General features: G+C 38.8%; 1 protein-coding gene across 2 annotated transcripts; it reads right to left on the bottom strand.

Annotated features, from left to right (window-relative positions):
- Window positions 1-1,676: 1,676 nt before the first annotated feature.
- On the bottom strand, window positions 1,677-15,583 carry slc6a14 (solute carrier family 6 member 14). Of its 2 annotated transcripts, none has more exons than XM_038298094.1 (15): window positions 15,438-15,583; window positions 15,038-15,185; window positions 14,818-14,949; window positions 9,296-9,457; window positions 9,043-9,157; window positions 8,831-8,963; window positions 7,074-7,214; window positions 6,218-6,353; window positions 6,050-6,142; window positions 5,292-5,417; window positions 4,490-4,608; window positions 4,311-4,410; window positions 3,812-3,921; window positions 2,236-2,403; window positions 1,677-2,155 (listed from the first exon to the last, which is right to left on the bottom strand). In XM_038298094.1, the coding sequence occupies exons 1-15, from the start codon at window positions 15,501-15,503 to the stop codon at window positions 2,006-2,008; spliced, it is 1,899 nt and encodes a 632-aa protein (XP_038154022.1). In that variant the 5' UTR covers window positions 15,504-15,583; the 3' UTR covers window positions 1,677-2,005. The 2 variants fall into 2 exon arrangements, with proteins under 2 accessions (XP_038154022.1, XP_038154023.1); XM_038298095.1 differs by having other exon boundaries at window positions 15,038-15,182; window positions 15,438-15,579.
- Window positions 15,584-16,401: the final 818 nt, after the last annotated feature.

The raw sequence follows: 16,401 nt of genomic DNA, 5'->3' as shown, positions 1-16,401 counted from the left end.
TGCGTTCTCACCAAACGGGATACCTGAGAAAATTTTGCCTGTTTCATCAGCTCTTTTCTTGATATTTGCCTGGCATTTTGCATGCCACAGGGATTCACACAGCGAGTCAAAGCCTCGTACATCATGGAGCATGCTGGTCGTTGGTGTCAACCCAGCATGGCAGACACGGGTTTAAAAAGCGACTGGAAGTCTTTACTTTAGAAAGCAAAAAAAAAAAAACTGGCGGTATTCCTGGCTTAACCAGATTACCAGAGAGGGAACCAGCATGGGGGGGATACCACCATCACCCCCTCAAGCAACAACGTCTGAATGACGGTCGCTTTCAGCGTTACTTCTGCCTATCTGTGACTCAGTTTGGGATCCTGCTGTTCTGCATTCAGGGACGAATCACCAGGACAACAAATGGTTAGGTGTGTCGGCATTCTGTGGCTGTGCGAAAAAACGGGCAGAGAAAAAAACTGAACTGGGACCAGTATGCTGGCCGTGTCAGCCTCTAGAACTGGGGAACCACGGCAGAAGATCTGAGGATCTGTTGTAGTTAATGCAGATATGCCATTCCCCTCCGCAGACACTCTGCTGCACCATTCCAAAAATGTAGGTAACAGCAGACAGGAGGTTTCTGATTGGGCTAATATACATCCGCTCTACACTATGCGTATTTCCTGTTTGGTATCTTACCGGCTTGTTTTGTTTGTATGACCGCCATTGGGGAAAAAGACTCGTGATAATGGGCCCGCTAGAAGAGCGAGGTGCGTTAGAACGCTGTGACCCTTTTACCTCCTAGATCCCCGCTCTTTTTCGCCCTCATGTCCCTCAGTTGTCGTACAAACTTGCCCCCACTTCCTCACCGCCTCGGCCGTATCTAGACCCACAGCTAGTTCCTGATTGTCCCTCCTCAGCCAGGGAAGCAGAGCTAGGAGAGGCCAGGGCTGGAGGTAGCTGCTTTGCTACTTGCAGAAAGGAGTACCACAGAGGATCATAAAGGCAGATAGCGGTGGAGTTGGGGAGAGAAGGCCTCCGTCTGCGCTGGAGGTTAAATGACAAACATTTCTTCTAGGGCTAAATTAAAACAGCTTTTTAAAAAGCCACCTTAAATCCTCTTAAGAGTATCCGTACTTCACCCTCTGTCAATTTTCTCGATCTTACATTTTTAATAAAAGGAAGCTTGTCTCCGCTGCTCCACCTTCGCCTCGCTCAGCTTTGCATCGTTTCGGTACAGATTTGCCTTCTACATGGAGATAACCTAGCCTGGGTGCCATTCCGAACTTAGTCCCGCCCACAACAATTGAGGTCGGGAAGTTCGGTCTGGCATTGCTCCATAGTAGCGCGAGTATGCTAGCACAATATCTGGCGATCCAATCAAATTGTCAGGGCGGGCTTTATACGATGATGGACAGGTGATCAACAGTAACGTAATCAACCACGTGACCAAAGCGCACATGGGAGACAACAACAATGGCTGCCGCTGGAGAGCTGAGGTGTGTAGATTCTGCTATTAGGTCTGTTCTAGAAGATATCGACAGCAAATTAATTTTAAAAGAGGAACAGAGAAACTCGATCAAGTCTCATCTTCTTATTCTAGGCGTGAAACTGCACGCTTTGATTTTTGTTGACAACAACTATGCCTCGCTTAACATACGTCACGCACTCTGTTGCTCTTATTGGTTGTAGGTCTATCCAATTGAGTACAGAGGCATTTTTTTTCCTGGTTCGTTCAAAACACGCCCCATAATCACAGCTCTATGGAGCAGTATCAGACTCATATTCTGCCTAGAATTGAGTCGGACTACGTCAGGCTAGAGATAACCAGGGAATCCTTCACTCCAGGTGCAAAATTGGCTTTCAGTGTGAACATACCTTAAAACTCCCCCCTATGCCTTCAAATTAAAGTTAATAACATGTTAGAGATCTATGTTTTCCTAAATAAAAGTTGTTAAAATGATTTCGATAGATTGTCAAAGAATTTAGACCAAGAGATCAACAGGTAAACAGATTAACAGACTCATTAAAGCCATGAGCTGGAGATCACATTAACCTCAGGGCCTCTTTTAGCACCCTTCTTATGGATGCATCGCTCTTTGGAGTAGCGCTCTCCTCGATGGATTTCCAGGTAGGGATGCCACTCCTCGGATGGGGAGCACAGCGATTTCAGACGCTGAAGAGAACGAAACATGGAAAATTGGAATAAAAACACAAAGGACGCACAGGACTTCAAATGAACGCATGCTTACACACCTTCCAGGGATTTCCTGTAGCTGTTATCAGCTTATAAACGGCAACAACAGGGATCCAGATCAGAACGAAAACAACCATGCACCATCCAAGAGCCAAGCCCCATGACGGGTACTCTACATTTCCATACTTTGGGTGTTCAAAGGTGGCCACAGACCATCCCAAGATGACCTAAACAAAAAAAAAAATGAGACCAATAGTGGATCCGCTGTTTCTTTATAAGCATTTCCAGCAGTTTGTCTGTTGCTGTTTGGCTGTGACACAAATCTCAGCTGTGCTGGTTCCATCAACACCTTTGTTTATGGATGTTTGAGATCGGCCTGTTTTTCAGTGTAGTCCTGTTTCTCTGACTGTGACTAACTGGATGTGTTCTCTTCCTCCTCTGACATGGGAGCTGGCTCGGAGCTCGTCTGCCTGGCTGTGTGTTTCCTGGTTGGGGCCGTCTTTTACAGCTGCTTTTTGTATCTCTGCTTCTGTCTCCTTGAACCCCAGTCCACCTCGGCAGATGGCCGCTCACAGTGAGCCTGGTTCTGCTGGAGGTTTCTTCCTGTTAAAGGGGAGTTTTTCCTCTCCACTGTCGCTACAAGCATGCTTAGTGTGAGAGATTGCCTTCGAGTCAATGAGTCAATGCAATCAACTGGTTTTCCTTAGATAGAACACTCTGGATCAATCTGACTGGATGATCTGGTGAACTGTAAAGTGCCTTGAGATGACCTGTGTTGTGAATTGGTGCTACAGAAATAAACTGAATTTAATTGAATAAAGACATAGAGGACAATTTTTTAACTTCCAGGTAGATCATCTAAATATCGAATCACTGTCCCCCAGACATCCACGGTTATATTTTTTATATTTATATTTTTTTTAAACAAAGAGGAGTGTGTATGACGTCATCCGCGCGCCGGACTGGAGTTGTTTCAGGCACTACGCTCTGCCCCTTCTATTCATTCAACTAGCTAATCTGAATCGTTCAATTCCATTTGGACAGCAAGATCATCTGTGGTAATAGCACTAGACATCTTCCAGGCATGTGAGTAAAACTAGCAGCAGTTCAGCGGACAGGAAGACTGACGAAGAATGACGTCGACCGCGCCGCTTTATTTTAAAAAAATATATACTGTAAATATAAAAGATATAACTGGGGATGTCTGGGGGACAGTGATACCCTTACTTTGAGTAGGTAAATAAAATGATTTGCCAATGGAATGAGTATTTTTACTCTTACAATAAAGATAATTAGATAACATGCTCTTAAAATAAGACGTTGTAATTATTTTGTCTTATTCTAAATGTAAATTGTCTCGTTCCATTCGCAAAGTGTCTCACTTTCCTCCTCAATTCAAGACAAAATGCACTTATTTTGAAGAAAATAGGACTTATGGCTACAAATACGTCTGCAGTTTGTCTGCAGCTTGTTAACTTACACTCATCATAATCCCTTAGTTAGTCAAGAAACTTGTTTAGATTTATATTATTTTGTTAAATGATTTTTGGAATAAATACCTTTTTGCACATAAACTGTGCAAAAAGGCATGGAAGGCAAGGAAATAGAAACAGTGTGTGAATGTGTGTTTATTACCAGTATGATGCAGGGGCTGATGAAAAACCAACATGCCCTCCACCACAGCCAGAAACCGAAGGATTTTTTTCCAAGCATCATCTCAATGTCTTTGATAAACCGGTTCCCACCTGAGACAAACACATCAGAGGAGGTTTCAGGCTCTCCCTCACTTTTTATGAATACCTATACCTGTCTCTAAGTGTTCACACTGGAAAAACGATCTAGAAATAAGTTAAACTTTCTTAAATTAAGCGTATTTACCCTTAATTTGATTAGGTAAATGAAGTAGTTTGCCAACGGAATGAGTATTTTTACTCTTAAAATAAGACAATTAGATAATACTGTATGCACTTGAAATAAGACAATGCAATTGTGTTTTCTTAATTTAAATGTAAATTGTGTTGTTCCATTTGCAAAATGTCTCTTTTACCTCCTCAATCCCAGAACAAATGCACTTATTTCAAGAAAAAATACTCTAGATGAATTTAGATTTCGATTTTTTCCAGTGTATATTTACCGTATATGTAGGCGATTCCGATTATCTCTAAGAGAACCAGAATTAGCAGCACCCAGCTGGCCACAAACTGGTCAATGAGCGTCACCCAGTATATTCCAGCCTGCAGACCAGCCGATAGAACACCATGAGGTTTTTAAATCAGGGAACGGCAGAAGAAAGCTGTGGTTAGACAGACTTACTTTTGTGACGCAGGGTAAGCCCAGAAGGTAGAGGACAGAACAAATCGTTATCGTCAGTAAGGCCCGCTTAGATTTAAATGTTTTGGGGAAAGCATCCAGCAGGCAGGTGGTTAAAACCTCTAGAGACACAAGCATAGGCTTTAGGTAAAACAAAGATCTAACAGGGAAGCAGGCAGGCTCGGACTGGTAATCTGTGACACCGGACATTTGCCCAGTGGGCCGGTCCTAATTTCAGGGCCCTCCTTAAATCATACCGACCCCAACACTTACTCTCCAGCTGAAGCTCCTACCTGCGACGGTAAATAACTCAAGGAGCTCAAGAAGTAATCCAATGTTAACTCCCTAAATAATGCATGCAGTATATATAGCACTTCCTCTCCATGCACATCCTAGTGACGGTTGGCTTATGGTGTAATTTTCTATTTCTTCAAACTGTAAAATCCTTGTAACAAACTAAATAATAGTAGAACTAAAATGCTTTCTTTAAATCAAACTACGATGTTCGTCTTATATTTATGTTCGAATATTTTGCAAAAATATGTTGCGGTGCATGATGGGGTTTTGAATCTAAAGGCTAATGTTTCCCATCTTACTTGCATTGTTGCCAGGTTGGGATGTTTCCCAATCTGGCAGTTTAGGATGGCCGTCTCTGGGTAAAAAATGCTTTTCTTTAGATTAATGGACTAAGAGATCATTAGACTTTTTTTCCATAAGTGGAAATGATGGAAAATTAATGGAAATCGTTCCCAGTCCGAGCTTGGAAGGAGGTAAGGTTCCGGAAATCTAGTATGAGGTATCTTACCTATTCCTGCAAACTGAGAGTCCAGACCAACAGTCAGAAGCATGAAGAAGAACAAAATGGACCAGAGTTGGGAAACGGGAATCTTTGAGAGAGCTTGTGGATATGCAATAAAGGCCAGACCAAATCCTGCAGCAAAACAAAATGACATCGGGGCTGTTGGTTCATTATGGGGCAATTTGGTGCGTAAGTAAGAAAACTAAGTAAGTAAGAAAACTTAAAAAAACTGCTTGATTAAAAAATTATTTTAATATTAACTTTTTGCTTGGATTTTATTATTTCAAAAAGTTTCTTCATAATCAATCCTTTCTTTTATTTTTATTTCCCTTTTGTTTCTCCAATTTCATGTTTTAAATTTGATTTTTTTTTTCTATTTTTTGTCTTTCAGATTAGGTTTTATGAATTGTGTTATTTCCAAGTAGGATTTTACAGATCACATTATCTTTACTGGAGTTATCTAGAAGAAATTTGGGAAAAAGTCAGGAAAAAAAAGGCAAATTTCAAAAAACTAAACTTGAAAAAAGTAAAATTGAAATAAATATATCAACGAAAATAAAACCATAAATATTTTAAAATAAAATATAAAAAGGCAAAAGTATTCTCATAACCTTTTATGGATTCATAATTTTGGATTAATGAAAGTTTCATTTCTGGATCATGCATTAAATTTCTTTACTTAAAACAATAAGGGAACAAAATTCACTCCATAGTTTAATAGTAATCCAGTCATCAGGGTTGGCAAAGCACTTCAAATGCCTGACCTTCCTTCACCAGTTCCTCCACTGGTATTTTGTAGACGTGAGCCATATGACCCAGTATGGAGAATATTGCAAAGCCAGCAAACACACTGGTCCCTTTAAAGACAGAAAAACAAATTCTGAAAAGTAATTTTTTTTTTTGACAAATAAAGAAATAAGCTGAGCCCCTACCAGCATTAGTAACTGTCACAACAAAGGAGTCTTTGAACACATTGTTGTGGAAGTTGTTATAGGAGGCCAGAGTCATGAGTCCTCCCCAGCCGATAGAGAGGGAGTAGAAGGTCTGGGTTGCAGCGTCTTTCCACACCTATAACACACACACACACACACAGACACAGTCCAAAACGAGAGAACTAGTGTTGCATGGTAACATGGGCGGTTCTAGACTGGGGCCAACGGGGGCCAGTGCCCCTGTGGATCCTGTCTGGGCCCCTGTTATGGCCCCAGTACTGAAGACATAATACGAAAAGAAATTGTCATAATGATGATATGAACTGATATGGTTACTGCTTTTATTTCTTTAAAAAATTCTGTTTAACTAATTATTTAAAGACAATAAGGTGATAGCTTCTGTTTTATTGAGATAGAATCCCAGTTTTCATCTGCTAAAAGTTTTTTTTCAAAACAATGAAAAAAATACACTTTTACAGCTGAATTTATCAGTATTTAAAGTATTTAAAGAAAACTTTAATTTTAACTTTAATAAAGTTATAAATATGTTAAATTCTTAAATTATAAATGTATATTCAAAAATAATAGCTTTATTTGATCTTTTAGATATTTATATAGCTGAGTTGCTTTTTTGCTATGCTTAGGGATTTTTATTTTGTTTAAACGATAATCCAAATTAACATTTTCAAGCCAAAAATAAATATTTTTAGTGGGTAGACATAATTTTAATTAAACCTAACTGAATGGAAATTTCACTTCATGCAGATTTCTTAATGTATTTGAATCCCTTGCCCATTTCTTTTGCTTAATGCTTTTCTGTGCCCCCCATGAAAACAATAACCTTTCGGACCCTTACCTGAGCATCAGACAGCTTTGAGAGATTGGACTGGCTGCCAATGTAGAACTCTATCCCATCTTTGGCGCCCTCTAGTGTCACACCTCTGATCAGCAGGATCAAAATCACCACATAAGGAAACGTAGCTGTGAAATATACAACCTTCACAGAAAGAAAATTAGTTAAGTAGTGAGTACAGCCCAAGTAATCTTAAATAAAAGTTTTAATAGTGCCATGAATTACACAATGATATGTTTCTTATTTCATTTTAATGTATTTTATAATATTAAAGGATTACTATTTTCCATTTTGCTATTTGTATTTCTTATAAAGTTAATATTTTAGGCCTTATAAAGTGAAATAAAGTAAATTTACTGCTGAATTTACCTTCTTTCATATATTTATACTGTTGTACCATGTTTTGAAGTTATTTAGAGTTTGATTTGTCTGGTTCATTAACAAAAATCCTTTCTGGGGTTTTGAACAGTAATAATTCCCTTTACAGCTCTTCATTGTGTTAATTTAAATGCTCATAACCTGCTAGGGGCTGATTTTAAATGCCAAACTGCAGTAATTTGTCTTTCTTTGGTTAAAATACAAGATTAACCATTTAGCCCACTTTAACCATTAGCCCTTGAATGATATATTACCTACTATAAATTAAGTTGAAAAAAAATTATAGTCAAGAAAAAAGGTAAAAAGCTAATTGAAAAATTTAAAAGTTAATAAGAGCAGTTAATAATTATATTTAGGTTTATAAACTAAAAAATGTAAGAACCAGTATCAGCATTAATGCCTCTAAGTTTATGTTGTACAAACAAAATGTGTTTCTTTCACTCTCAGTGTTTTTCTTGAATTTGTTATTTTTCTCAATATATTTCTAAAGTTGGTATTTCTTGTTATAACACTGATATAAATTTTTGCCATCAAAATATAAATTTTTTCTTAATGTTACAAAGGTAATAAAGGTCTTGTCCTGGATTCCAATAACACTGTTGGCTTGAAATTTTGGAGTGGTATGGAGTGAATTTTATCCCATTATTGTTTCAAGCAAAGAACAGTATTTGTTTTAAATAAATTTTCATATTTTTGTTTTTCACATTCTGTTTATCCGATTTTGCTTCACAAATTTTACATTCAATATTTATTTCAAATCTATATTTTTCAGATTTGGTTTTACGAATCATATTCTTTTTAAATAGCATTTTATTGATCAATTTCTCTTCACTTGTGGTGGCAGGCTTTCAACTGGAATGAGAAGCAAACTCATTTCTGTTGGTCTGCAGTATTTTATTGGTCAATTTGCACGTCTAGAATGAGCGTTGGTTTTGGACGTGAAGTGAGGAGAATGTGATCTGTGAAAGACAATTTCAAACGAATGAAAATCTTTAAATTTAAATTCTTTAAATTTAAAGTATAAAATCTGTAAAAAAAAAATAAAAATTATACTAAAAACAGCAAAGTTATTTTGTAAAGTTTCATTCCTTGAATGCATCTTTTTATTCTAATTAACAAAATGTTTTTTTTAATTTCTATCTACAAATCATGTTCTATGTGTGCAACAATAGTGAAACAAAATTTACTCCATATGAATGCTGAGGTAGAGGAAAATTATGTGCTTATGAGCATATTGATGATTTTCTAAATCAGATTTATAAAAATATGAAACGGATTTGTCTTTCTTTTTTTTTTAGCATACATTACATTTTAATTTTAACTCCTGCAATGATGGACAACCTTATCCATAAGCTTTAGACATGAGGAGTGAGTTGACATACTTTTCCTGATGACTTGATGCCTTTGATCAGAGCTGCAGCTACAAGGATGGAGCTTAACAGCAGACAGAGAGCAAGATGCCAAACCACCGGTCCTGTTTCATCCATGCCGCTGGATCTCTGCAGAGCCACATTGCTAAACACAAGAAGACATCCTTAGCATGCATTTAGGTCTACATATTGTTTAGCTTGCTCATTGGAAATGCTGTCCTTACTCCCAGTAGTATTCGCTTGGGCTCTGGACCACCGTTGTGATTATGTTGGATGAATCACAAGTGTTGTTTTCTTGGGTCCAGTTGGCCACCAAAACACCACTAATGTTACAATGTACTAAACAAAAACCCAACAACCAATCAATGAATGAAATTTCCTTCGATTGTATCAATTAATTTGTCCCGATGCAACCATTAGATATCTGATTATCTTTCCAAAAGGCTTAAAACCTTTTAGCAGGAAGCAGATAAGTACCTATAGGTGTGTCACTGCAGGTGTTGTCCGTCCTGTTGGGGCAGCTGGACCAGGGAAGAGCCGACTGCATGGAGGCAAACATGTAGTACAGGCTGTAGGCAATGATGACATTGTAGTAAATGGAGACTATGAGGGTCACTATCACCATCCCTATGCCAACACCTGGAAAGAGAGGCAAGAATATAAAGGATTAGAAAAGTTTCACTGTCTTGGTTCTTGTTTTCTTTTGAGTTTTCAGTTTCACTTTGATCCATGTTTTTTGTTGTCTTCTGGTTTTGTTGGTTTAATTCCTATTTTGTGGTGTTTTCTGGATATATTTGAGTTCTTAGGTATGTATTGGTGGCCCTCTGTTGTCCTCTTGTGTTGTTCTTCTTTCCCCTAACTCTTTCTAGAACCCTCTGTTCACACCTGCTCCCAATCAGCTCATTAGTCCTGTCTTTGTTCAGGCGTCCCATATACACTCATCGGCCACTTTATTAGGTACCCCATGCTAGTAACGGGTTGGACCCCCTTTTGCCTTCAGAACTGCCTCAATTCTTGGTGGCATAGATTCAACAAGGTGCTGGAAGCATTCCTCAGGGAGTTTGGTCCATATTGACATGATGGCATCACACAGTTGCCGCAGATTTGTCGGCTGCACATCCATGATGCAAATCTCCCGTTCCACCACATCCCAAAGATGCTCTATTGGATTGAGATCTGGTGACTTTGGAGGCCATTTGAGTACAGTGAACTCATTGTCATGTTCAAGAAACCAGTCTGAGATGATTCCAGCTTTATGACATGGCGCATTATCCTGCTGAAAGTAGCCATCAGACGTTGGGTACATTGTGGTCATAAAGGGATGGACATGGTCAGCAGCAATACTCAGGTAGGCTGTGGCGTTGCAACGATGCTCAATTGGTACCAAGGGGCCCAAAGAGTGCCAAGAAAATATTCCCCACACCATGACACCACCACCACCAGCCTGAACCGTTGATACAAGGCAGGATGGATCCATGCTTTCATGTTGTAGACGCCAAATTCTGACCCTACCATCCGAATGTCGCAGCAGAAATCGAGACTCATCAGACCAGGCAACGTTTTTCCAATCTTCTATTGTCCAATTTCGATGAGCTTGTGCAAATTGTGGCCTCAGTTTCCTGTTCTTAGCTGAAAGGAGTGGCACCCGGTGTGGTCTTCTGCTGCTGTAGCCCATCTGCCTCAAAGTTCGACGTACTGTGCGTTCAGAGATGCTCTTCTGCCCACCTTGGTTGTAACGGGTGGTTATTTGAGTCACTGATGCCCTTCTATCAGCTCGAACAAGTCTGGCCATTCTCCTCTGACCTCTGGCATCAACAAGGCATTTCCGCCCACAGAACTGCCGCTCACTGGATGTTTTTTCTTTTTTGGACCATTCCCTGTAAACCCTAGAGATGGTTGTGCGTGAAAATCCCAGTAGATCAGCAGTTTCTGAAATACTCAGACCAGCCCTTCTGGCATCAACAATCATGCCACATTCAAAGTCACTCAAATCACCTTTCTTCCCCATACTGATGCTCGGTTTGAACTGCAGGAGACTGTCTTGACCATGTCTACATGCCTAAATGCACTGAGTTGCCGCCATGTGATTGGCTGCTTAGAAATTAAGTGTTAACGAGCAGTTGGACAGGTGTACCTAATAAAGTGGCCGGTGAGTGTATACTCTGTGCAGTTCTTCAGGGCTGGTTCCTCGTCTTTCCCTGGCTCCCCACATGAGTTTTCCCATGAAGTTGTCTGTTTTTTGGCTCCATTCCATGTATTGTGTACTTTGGTTTTAGGATTTTTCTCTCAGTTATTTAATTAAATCTACAAGAACTCTGCCTCCTCACTTCTGCATTTGGGTCCTCAAAACCTAAACCAAACCCTGACCGCCCTGGCATTTTGGACTAGACTGACCCACCACATTTTTTTTTTGGTGTACTGAATGTGTATACCAACTGTGCAATACTTTGAGGCCAGGTTCATGGAAATTAGTGAGAGTGGACACTTAAAATACTTCGAAAAACTTAATTTATTAAAACTGTAAAATGTAAACTCCACCACAGCAAAAATTCTTAGATCAGGGTGAGAGAGAGAGAGAGAGAGAGAGAGAGAGAGAGAGAGAGAGAGAAAATTCACAGACAACCACACAAATTACTCTACGCTTCTCATGCTCTTCTGTGCGCTGGTGCACATGCCTCCAATCAGACATCCCAGTAATAAATGAGCTTCCATCAGAAGTCTTTCCAAATGCAATACATACAAAACAAAATAAAGCATGACGTTTCTCACAATATGTGAGCCACCTCCTGTTGGTTGCATTTTTAGTGGTGAATAACTCGATTTTTTGTGCTTTGTTGTGGGCGGTGATTCAAAAAGTTTTGTAAAAGACAAGGTTCAGGACGGGCAAAGTGATCTATTTCCTCCTGCTGAGGTGACTGTAAAAAAGTAAACTGAAACTTATTGGCTTATTTTTCTGACTGATCCAATCAGCTCTCTGATCAACCAGTCGCCTGGATCGCTAGTTGAACAGAGCATCGCTTTGGACAGATACGCTGCACAGGTTTCACCAGCAATCACAGTAGTTCTAATCCGCACATGATGCATGAATTATTGTATTGCCTGTTCGCTCTCACTGGCATTAAAAAACTTCACCTCCCATAGTCTAAAATCCAGGATAATTTATCCGACTCGCGGGCATCCGTGAACAACTATCGATATCAGGGAGACTCCCGGAACTTCCGGGAGATTTGGGATGTCTGCAACCACCACCACCATTATATTTAACATCAGACACCGGAGCAGATGAAGGGCCTGCTGTTGGGAACATGTCAGTCAGTTTGACACATTTCGCAGCGTCCGTTTGAAGTATGGGGTTCCGTTAGTGCCAAAAATATGTTTATGTGTCTTCTGGTGTGTCCATGTGTCTATGTAAGGTGTGCATGTATCGTGCTTATGTAATGGAAGCTGTATATGTAGCGTACATATTGTACATATACAACTTCCATTACATAAGCACAATACATGGACACACCAGAAGACACATAAACATATTTTTGGCACTAACGGAAACCCATATTGAACTTTTTTTTTCCCGCGCAGTTTCTCTGTGCCTCCCATTACTACTGTGAACATCGCTGCACAAAGTTCCAATGGAGAGTGAAGTTGTTTCTCTACTTTCTGATTGGCCTATGCCTTTAGACTGTCAGGAATAATAACCAATTTGCTGCAGGAGCCTGTGGTAAGGGCCGGATGATCAGAACAGACTCTTGCGCTGCTGATTTTATTTTTCTTCATGCATTATGCAAATATAACGAAGCCGTTATATAATAATAATAATAATAATAATAATAATAATAATAATAATAATAATAATAATAATAATAATAATAATAATAATAATAATAATAATAATAATAATAATAATATACATGTCTGGTCTGCCGGCCCAAACAGCCTGTCGGCCCACCGGGCAAATGCCCAGTACGCCCGATTACCAGTCCATGCCTGCTGACCGTAGGAACCAGCCATTATGGACCCAGCAGAGCCCGGCTTGGACACCCTGACAAACTTATTTTTTAACCTAAACAATGCTCTGGACACCATTGCCACTCTCAGCCCACCTTGGAAGAGGGTGAGAGCGGTTGGCGAACTAAAGGAGATTCTTCTCTCTAATGCCACACTCCTTTCTCCCCTAGTTTTATCTGAACTATGCGAAAAGTTGGAGTGGAACCGCCAAGCCGCTGTGCCAAACTCTTCCATAGACTTCCACCAACCAAACCATCACTTCGTCACATTTCTACTCTTCTGTCAATCGCCTCCATTCCTCTGTGGCCCCTCAAGGCATTTTAAGGGGCTTCAAAACCTAAACCAACTTACAAAAAGAGCGATTTCAATAGTTTCATTATCAAGATTGTATATTATATTTTCCTTAAGTTAAGAACAACGATTTTGGATATTGCAATGTGGAAGAAAAATCAAAACAATTTTTTTTTTCAGTAGTTAAATATGAAAGTGTGATTGCAAAATGCTTTAGGAGTTGTTTTTTTTTCTTTTTTTCAGATGAATAAAATCCAGTGTAGCCGATTGACTCCAGATTTCAAAATAAGAACATATACCGGTAGATTTTTTTTTGGCTTAGTCTATATGCCTAAACGTGTGTAGCTGAAACCAATCTCTGTTTTTTTTTAAACTGAATACGCCAATTTATAGTGTAAATCTTTTTCTATTATTGGTGCAAGCACAGAACACTTTTTTGAATGGAATTCTTTTGTGACATGAAACTTGACAAACAAATTTTGTAAATAGAACTTAAAAATTTTCTAATTTTGCAAATTGAAATTTGAAACAATTGCAATCCAGAAATGAAACTTTTGTGTTGAGAGTGATGTTTCTATTTGCTCAGATAGAATTTTTCCAACAATTGTTTCATCCTTTTTTTCCATTTTTCATTTCTATACATTTTAATTGTTTAACAGATTTAATCATTTTTACGTCTTATTTTTCAGATTTGTCTCTTTCAGTTTGAGTTTTAGAAATCTATCTTTTACAGATCCAAAATCTCTCTGCTCCTTGGGACAGGTTTTCCTCTGGAGTAGGGAACAAAGTCTAATCTCTATTGTTCTGCATGAGCGTTAAGCACAAAAGACCTAAAATACCTACAATATATTTTGTGTTTGCAATGAGACAATATGTGGAACTGCTTGGGTATAACTGTTCGAGCCAATCTTTCATTATTTTACTTTTTTTTTAGCCTTTTGTTGCAACAATGCAATTAGTAAATAAACATAAAAAGAATGCAAACCTCTGCACAACCAAGAAGATATAAACATACCACTAATGCCTGTAATTGCATATTTTACACATACCAACGACCACAGAGGAAGCATAGAGCTTATCGATTTAAGACCTAGATTACAGTACATATTAAATACCAATGTATTCTGTTCTTAATGAAATTAAAACCAGTCTGAGACCAGAAATGCGAACACACCTGCAATCAAATTTAGTTAGGAAAAAGCTTTAAAGTCCATTGTGTCTCCCTCATTCACTGAAAGGTCTATTAGCCATAAGGCTATCTGGTGTTAATACCCAACTATCTTTGGGGATCTCATGCATGGTGAGAACATACAGACTCCACAAAGAAGAACAAGCGTACGCTCAGCTTCAAACCAGGGAGGCTGACGAACTTTGCAACCAAGATTTATTTTTTTGTTAGACGATTGAATCTGACTTTAACTGCTTGGTACCTAACAGAATACTTCTGTTTTATAGCTCTAGTATTATTACCTTTCCTTTTTCTTCAGCTCAAGATTTAACTGCATATGTCTTTAAAGAAAGTAGGAAGCAATCAGCGGCTGAACTCCAGTTAATTTTTGCTAAGAGGATTATTCATTAACAGCAAGTCTCATTAAATAGCAGATAGCAATCATTCAGAGTTACACGGTTGACCATTAACCACCAAAACCACAGCTGTCTATCATCTCACTGACATAAATGACATTCTTTTTTTAAAGTCTCACCCTGCAGGATCGGCAACGCTCTCCAAACATTGATCGGACCCTGGCTGCAGAACTGACCAAAGGCGCTTTCAAGGTAGAACAGAGGAATCCCAGTCACCACTAGCATTGTGAAGTACGGGATAAGAAAGGCTCCTGTTTGATGGCAACAGATAAGAATTAATAACAAAACTGAAAAGGAACACCACTGGATGGGATAGTGGATCAGATAATACCAATATACCCCCGCCATTCTTGTAGGCCAGGTATGGAAACCTCCAAATATTCCCCAGTCCAACAGCATAGCCGATCATGGAGAGGATGTAATCCCTCTTGCTTGACCAGTTTCCACGCTCAGCATTTTCATCCCCAGGATCTACATGTGGATCCTGCTTGATGTAGAGTTTAAAATGCAACAAATTGGTTATTATAATTACTATGAAGCTTAGTTCTAATAAAAAATGACCAACAGTAAAAATCAATCCAAAGAACCAGAACATTTGTAGCCAGCATATTGTCCTTTAGGATAAAAAATAATACTTATGATTTAAATTGGATTTAAAGTGAAAATAAAGGCAGAATGTCTCCCATTTCATTTTTTACCCACCATTAACAAAAGAAAAGGTCAAAGAAAAAAAACTTACCTGATCAACGACGGCAGGATTCCTCAGAATTAAATCCTTGAAACCTTTCCAGCCGTATTCCCTCATGTCCTCTCTGTTAAAACTTTAAAACAGGAAAACTGAATCCCCTCTGCAGGTTTGTTTTATTGGCCCTCCTCCTACCTATCACCTGCTTCGACCCTCCCTTTGTGGTTTCTGACCGCTTCTATTACCAAGCCTCTTAAACAGGAATATGATGACCAATGCTGAGAGATTACACAACATTATCAGGTCATCTAGTTCTTCTATTAACAGAGTTTATATGTGCACCTAAATAAAGTTTCTATGACTCCTCTCCTCCTCCTCTTGCATAGAAATGACATTTTATAAATAAAATAATTGTGACATGTGAACCGTGGTTTGTGTCAGGGTGCCTTCAGCACAGCCTAATACTCCCTTCTGCTGACGTGTGGCGCACAGAGCTCATTTTGGTCAATGACATCTACATTTAATAACAGCTTACAAACAGGGAGGGATTTCATGCAGATGTGGTCACATTGTCAGCATATAATCACCACAGGATGATGATATAGCTGCTACCTCTGCTCATCATCCCTGATACCGAGGTAACTTTAGTTAACTGGTGTCACTGTCGGTCTAATGAAGCAAACTTTTCAATGCAACATGTTTAAAGACAAATCAACTTTTAGAATTTTTTTTATTTTGTCAAATTTCTATTAGTAAATTAGTAATGAATACTTTTAAAATATCTACTGACATTTTTTGTTTTGTTTAACACTGTAGACTCAACTTCAGGGAAATTCTGGTTCCACTGGCTTATATAGAGTACAAAGAGTTAACGCAAAATGCCATCAATAATAAAAATACAACAATATGAAAACAGTGTGTATAGTACAAAAGAGCATAAAGAAAAAATAAAGAAAAAAGTAATTTCCTGGAATATCTTTTCCTTAGATATGAAAATATCTGCACATTAGAGAGCCAA

This window comes from Cyprinodon tularosa, unplaced genomic scaffold (assembly GCF_016077235.1).
Source record: "Cyprinodon tularosa strain WSP-4 unplaced genomic scaffold, ASM1607723v1 ctg40, whole genome shotgun sequence".
NCBI lineage: Eukaryota > Metazoa > Chordata > Actinopteri > Cyprinodontiformes > Cyprinodontidae > Cyprinodon > Cyprinodon tularosa.
This window is presented reverse-complemented; position numbering and strand designations above follow the sequence as displayed.